This window comes from Neolamprologus multifasciatus, chromosome 3 (genome assembly GCF_963576455.1).
Source record: "Neolamprologus multifasciatus chromosome 3, fNeoMul1.2, whole genome shotgun sequence".
NCBI classification, from domain to species: Eukaryota; Metazoa; Chordata; class Actinopteri; order Cichliformes; family Cichlidae; genus Neolamprologus; species Neolamprologus multifasciatus.
The window spans coordinates 35105609-35112625 of record NC_140441.1 but is presented as its reverse complement, the minus strand read 5'-3'; the positions used below and the strand labels follow the sequence as shown (position 1 = coordinate 35112625).

The 7017-nt window shown below is 40.4% G+C and overlaps 1 protein-coding gene across 2 annotated transcripts; it reads right to left on the bottom strand.

The window, feature by feature from the left end:
* Positions 1-255: 255 nt before the first annotated feature.
* Positions 256-6559, bottom strand: LOC146522799 (uncharacterized). Of its 2 annotated transcripts, none has more exons than XM_085153367.1 (2): positions 6209-6559; positions 256-1173 (listed from the first exon to the last, which is right to left on the bottom strand). In XM_085153367.1, exons 1-2 carry the CDS (start codon positions 6417-6419, stop codon positions 458-460), a joined length of 927 nt encoding a protein of 308 aa, XP_085009493.1. In that variant the 5' UTR covers positions 6420-6559; the 3' UTR covers positions 256-457. The 2 variants fall into 2 exon arrangements, with proteins under 2 accessions (XP_085009493.1, XP_085009486.1); XM_085153360.1 differs by having other exon boundaries at positions 259-1182; positions 6209-6557.
* Positions 6560-7017: the final 458 nt, after the last annotated feature.

The window sequence follows — 7017 nt, the reverse complement described above, 5'->3', positions numbered from 1 at the left end:
TTACTTAGGAGCAGGTTAAGTTACATATTTATAGAAATACATTTATTTAAATAAAAAGTGAATTACAACCAACATATAACATGATTAGTTTACTCAGAACTTACTGCTCTTTTACTGACGTTTGTGTCCCAGTGGCAGGTGGGTCACACTTTAGCCTTAATGCTAAGTATGAATGGGCAGCATTATCAATTTATAACCAACAACCTTTGTTGCTTTTGTTATTATTTTGTTATTTATTTGTTGAAACCAAGTCTCAACAAATAAATCACTCGTGTATTGATTGATAAAGAATTACAATGTTTCTGGGTTGTTGTTTTTTTAAGTGAGCTTCTCTCTTCACTTTGTGAATGGCTTTTCACTCAGCTGTCGCAGTAATTTGACTTCTGGTCAGTGTGAGGTCTACCACCAACACGCTGCTATGACTCACAGCTGTCCCACATTTTCTAAGCATGAAACCTTAACCAGTGTGAATTTTCATGTGTTTCTTTAATTGTATCATCTGAATGAATCTTTTCCCACAGATGCTACAACAATGCGGTTTCTCACCTGTGTGAATTCTCACATGTCGCTCCATACCCGACTTCTCTCTGAATTTTTTACCACAAATAGCACAAGAATACGGTTTCTCCCCCGTGTGAATTCTTACATGACGTTCCAAATCCGATTTCTGACCAAATCTTTTCCCACAAACGGTACAAGAATACAGCTTCTCACCTGTGTGAACTCTCAGATGTGTAATCAGATGGGATCTATAGGGAAACATTTTTCCACAGGTGTTGCATTGCACAGAATTTTTCCTTGTATGGGTTTTACTCTGACTGTCTGACACAAGAGTGTCATCTAGACTTTTACCATGATCTGTTCTCTTCTTCAGCTCTGCTTCAGGAGAGCTGAGAGGAAGGTACTGCTCACTGTTTGGTTCTGGTTCACTGTGGTCACTTTGCTCATAAGTTAGAGTCACCATGAAGGTATCAGCCTCCTGCTTCAGTCCAAGCTGCTCTCCCTCCTGACTGCTGCACAGTTCCTCCTGTTCCTCTTTAATCTGTGGAGGCTCTGGGTCCTCCTGTTCCTCTTTAATCTGGAAAAAGATTAAACTGGAGTTCATCTCCTGGTTACAGACCTGCTGCTCATCCACACTCTCATTTTCCACACAGTCGTGTAGTTGTGGGAGGTCTTCAGGAACTAAAACAAACAGAAAAACAAACAAACAAGGTCACTCATGTAATTATACAAAAACTACAAAGCTCAGCATAACTGGTGCCACAGTGAGGTCCCAGTCATGCTCAAGAAATATATGAATATATAATATTTTCATCACACGAGGCACCCCGGTGGCACCCTCAGATGCTAGGGGGGGAATTTACAGGTACTGATGAGCAGAAAATATATACATATTTTCAATGCTTAAAATTAAAATTAAAAGTTTCAGGGCTCAAATGTGTAAATGTCACATCAGAAATAAAAAGAGCACTTAGCTTATATATATTAATATATAAATATATAAATTTGTGAATATACAAGCTTAATAGGGTTCCACTGACACTGCTCTTGTCATATTTGCAGCATTTATGTTGGGTTTTGGTGTCATGAAGCAGAAAGACCGTCTGAACAGGGAAAGTTAATAACCACCGTCACAATAGAGCTCAACAGTGAAGTTCAAAGTGAAAATCCCATTCAGGGATTTTGATTATGAGCATAATGTTGTGACCATATAAGTAGACTTGCTAAAGGCTACGACACTGTGAAACGATGGTATGTGCTACATGATATCAAGCATGTTTGAACAAAAAAGCCTTTGTGGAAAAGAACAAAGCTACCTACGATCGCAAACTGAAACAGTGACGTCTCAATTGGTAAAATTTACAGTTACCACGTTTTGATAACGTCAAAGCTCCTCACTGTGAACACAAACATCACCAAAGTAAACTGCAGGTTGACTGCCATGAAAACGTTTCTAACAACCCTTATCAGAAACTTAAACATGAACCTGTTAAAGAAGGTAACAAGGTTGCTGAAAGTGGCTGAAGGTAAAATAGCCAGAGCCAGTCACAAGCCAGTAGCCTCAGTATGAGCAAAGGATCAAAGCAGTAAAGGAGGAAAGTTATGGAGATGATGAAAAAAATTACCAAAATTTTTTCTTATATTTGCTGAAGTCAGGGTTATACGGTGAGGTGCTGATGCAATGACCTGAGCACCCCCAATTGCTCATCTTAACCTAAAGGAGGTGGTACACTGTTAACGGTTTCTACCCTAACAAACCTCTTATTAGAATGTTCCTGATTCCTGAGAGTTCTCGAAGGACAAATCTGATAAACATTTTAAACGCCTAAATACAGCTTAGACATTTATTCAGCTGTGTGAAAACCAAGGAGGAACCCACCCAAGGGAAGTTTTATTTTGTCTAATCTAATCTAATAACTTTAATCTCAGCCAAACCGATTTACTCACGAACAAATAAAACTGAAAAAAGCCAAACAATAACATTTTTAGGTTATCTAAGTGACATATATATCATGATTAACCTGGGTAGTGAAATACCATGATGATCTGAAAATGATGTGCCGTGAATTTGCTATTCTCGCCGGCTCTGACCATCAAGCTCCCGGCTAGCTATCGAGCTGGTGGATAACAGACGTCTCCGAAAACGTCGGAGCACTTCTGCAAATATGCAATATTTTGATAAACCAAGCAGATATTTGAAGTTTACACAGCTACAATCACACCTGAAAATATGTTAAAAGTTTATTTGTGACCCAAAAAGAGCAATAAGAGTAATATTAAAACTTAGTAGCGGCTGCCATTGTTGACTGGAATTGGCTGGGCCGCGCTATGAATTCTGGGATATGGTAGGCCACGAAGGACACACCCGAACCATCCTTCAAATTCAGGGAAAATGAGGATGCATTTGTCGGCTGCATTCAGAACAGTCTACGAATTTGGACAGCCTTTGTCGCGTCACTGTGATGTAAACGGCCTACAATTGGGGCCTCAGAAGGATGCAGCCCATGAATTTGGACACTCCATATGTATCTCCCATTATTTCTTTCTCCTTCTGTTCTTCACATGCCTCCTCCACCACTGGTCTCTTTTGTCTCTCATCTACACCTCAAACCTCATCGCCTGAACTTTAGTCAAGGGTCTAACACACACAGGAGTGTGTGCTTATTTATTTATGATATTGTTGCAATTATGAATTTTCAACATGCGACTTTCCCTCCAATAAACAGTTTAATTACATTCTCACAACACATGAGAGTTCAATCACCAAGTGTCCAAGTGTTCCCTGACTCATTTACTCCTTTTACAAAGTTTTATAATCTCCTCAAAGTAAATAGTTGGGAATGTCCACAATCAGCATTATGAGGTAAACAGTGACCTGATAGCCTAAACTCGATAAACTAGGTAAATGCCAGGCAGAGTGTTTGAGTTGACTGGGGAGGTAAAAACTATCACCTATGAGTTTTTTAAGTGTTTGCATTATTTAAATATATTAAAATATAGTGTGAACAAAAACATTTGTATACAGAATCAATAGCAGAAACATGCTCCCTGGACGCAGACCTGGGTAGGGAGTAGGGCTGGGTCATATTACACCGTTCACAGTAATACCGGTACAATGTTATGCAACGATAAGAAAATAAACTATCACGATAGAATATGGGTAAAACGCGCATGTGCAGCGCCTTTGTCTTCATACGCACATGGCCGGAAAAGCATGGCGGCAAGGGAAGATGAGAAGGGGGGAAAGTGGATCGTTGAGTGAAACGGATGAACCATATTTGGTTTGTAAAAATGGTGCAATTTCAGTGGTGTGGAACTGGTTTGGTGTTTGTCCATCAGATAACCACCAAAGCACAATTTTTTTGTAGAACATGCAAAAAGGCCATTGTTATTACCATATTTATGGGACGATAAGGTGCTCGTAAAAGCCTTAAATTTTCTCAAAAATCGACAGTGCACCTTATAATCCAGTGTGCAGTGAGCTTTAATGCACACAAAAAATTATTATCTAAAACCTGCAGGACATCGGCTCTCGAGGCCTGGAGTTTGCCACCCCTGCCATACCCTAGCTAGTTAGAGCCCGAAGAAGATAGATGGGCTCACTCCTGTAGTCCCATCTCCTAGGGCAGGGGTGTCAAACTCCAGTTCTGGAGGGCCAGCATCCTGTTTGTTTTTGAGATATCCCGGCCCTACCTGCTGCCGATTACCTGGATCAGGTGTGCTTTGCCAATAAGAAGCTTCAAGGGCAGGTTCGTTGAAAAACAAGCAGGACAGCGGCCCTCGAGGCCTGGAGTTCGACACCTTTGGCCTAGGAGTTAGAGCCAATGTGTGTCAGGCGGTGGTCAAGAAGGAGGCCCTGGCAATCCTCAGCTATCAAGTGGTGAAGGAGCCTGAGCTAGTGAATGAAGCTGAAAGATACCAAAAGCACTCAACTTATTGGTCAATCTAGACCCCTACCCTCAATTATGGTCATAAGCTCCGGATAGAGACTTAAAGAATGTGATCGCGTATGCAAGTAATGTAATCAAGCTTTCCCCAAACGATGACTGAGCTTTTCGTTAGAGATAAGGTAAGAAGCTGATAGTAGAGTCAATACTGCCCCACATTGAAAGATGCCAGTTGAGGAAGTTCAGGCACCTGAAAAGGATGGCTCTTAGGTGACTCCTGGGCTCCCAGAAAAGGTTTTTCGACCATGTCACCAGAAAAGACGCCCAGGTTCAAGACATGCTGAAGAGATTATATCTCTCAGCTACTGTGTTATCCCTGATATGATGGAGGGGATAGCTGGGAAGAGGGAGGTACGGACTTGCTTGCTTTAGCTACTGCACTGCAACCCAGCCCTGTATAAGCAGAAGAAAATAGTTGTAGTTCAAGAGGTGACAGTGATTGACACTTAGCAGCAACCACGTTGACCAAAAGTTTATAAACACACCACAGTGGAATATTTTTTCCCAGTAGGCTGGTAAGTAAATTATATTTATTTTAGCATGCAGCATACCTGTCGTAGTAAGTTTAGAGCACTTGGTGTTGATAAGTGTCTTCAAATGGAGCTGCAATGCCTTTCAGTGGTTTCACTGAATTTGCCAATACAACAAGTTGCAAACAGCCGTTCATACAAAATATATGTTTGTGTTAATATAATCTACATGCAATGTTACAAAAACAATGTCTTGATCAAAGGTAAATATATGTAATGAACCCTGGTGATCAGACTTGTAATTGTGTACCTCTGTAATGTAGTTCCCATGTAATGGTTTCCTTAATATGCTTCTGACCCGTTTGAATGGATGCCTTCACCTTCTGTAAGTTACACTGTGTTGGTCAGTCAGCTTGACAGGCAGGTACATAAAATTGCATAAAATAAGAAAATGTGCTTTCATCAGTTCACCAGCTGCTCACATGGATCCCAACAATAACACAACTCATTTAACTCATTTAACAGATGCAATTTACAGGATGTTAGTGGTGATGTGCATACAATCAGCCTGAGAATGTAAACACAACAAAAAAGATTCCCAGGGAAGCAGAATGGTTTCCATTTTCCTCATGAATAACGTGATGATTTAATTGACAGACGGTTTGTCACTCAGGTGTGTCAGCATGTAAACCGGTGCACTGACTATCTAAAATTGAGTGGGGGTGCAGTGATTGTTAGGGAAATGATTAATCATAGTTAGTCTTTTACTACAAACTAACCTGACATTTGACCTGACAGGTAGGTCAGTCTGTCTCTACAGTAACATCATGGCCTTTGGTTACATGTTAATCAGTCTGCCCTGCACAGTTTCCACAAACATCTCTTCATGTTTGTGGAAACACTGAATTGTCCTATATCTGCTCAGCCTTTGAAGTAAACTCAGGTCTGTTTGAATGTAGTCAGTAAGTATAAATAAATAAATAATAGCGAATAGTTTCTTAGTTCTAACTCACTAATCTACAGGCTGAGCTGGTGGCTATATCGGCCAACAACTGAAATCCTGTTATTTGATTATTAGCATTATATTTTTAAAATCTTACTGACTATTTATGTCGTAGTGTTTACGTCTGAACACGGGTCTTTTTAAACTCCAATTTTCGTCCGGAGTTTTGTCGAAATGCTGACAAACAACCAGTAAACCTGGAGCACACAGTTTAACATCTTCTAGTAAAGTCAGTCACACTGAAGAATCTGAGCTTGAACAGCACAGAGTTAAAAACACGTCCATACCTATGATGTGTGAGTTTCTGTCGGGTTTCCGGCTGATATCCAGCAGTCTGTGCTGACGGTTGATCTCCTCCTCATACTGGACGATGGTTTTTTGAACCTCTGAGAAGATTTCTTCACAAACAGCAGTTAGTCTCTGCTTGATGAACTCTCTCAGATACTGAACTGAACTCATTGCTGCTTCCGCTGAGGCTGGACGGATCGATACAAGCATCGATGAAGCGATACAGACGTTGGTATCAGATCCACACTGACGTGAAGGTTTGTGTCTCTCCTTTAATTTCGATCCGCTTCGTCAAACAGCAGCCATGTCTGCGCACCCCGCTCTTGGCTCCTCCCCTGCTCTGCAGTGGTTTGCTCCAGTCACGTGAGGAATGTTTTTTCTCCTCCAAAACTTTATTCATATCACAGAAAACAGGATAAACAGGTTCGTACGAATGTGCAACATGCTGAAAAACAGTTCCTTCAACTTGTTATTGATACAGTATTGATCACAGGTCCTCCATCCTCTCCTGCTGACTTTGGTAACAGTATGAGGACACGTTTAGGTGCAGCATTAAAAACGTCAGTTGATACTTTTAGTTGTATGAATATTTTGTATTTGTCCACAAATTCTTTGTATGATAACAAAAACATTTCGATAAAGCAACTCTACCGTGATTCATTTATCAAAGCATATATGATAACAGATAGTCTTATTTTTTACTTGAACACTATTCATTTACATTATTATGTTTGTTTTAATCCCTGGCTTAGATTGTTCTTTCTATTTTTCTCCTCTCTGTGTCAGTGGGATAACTGTACATGTATCT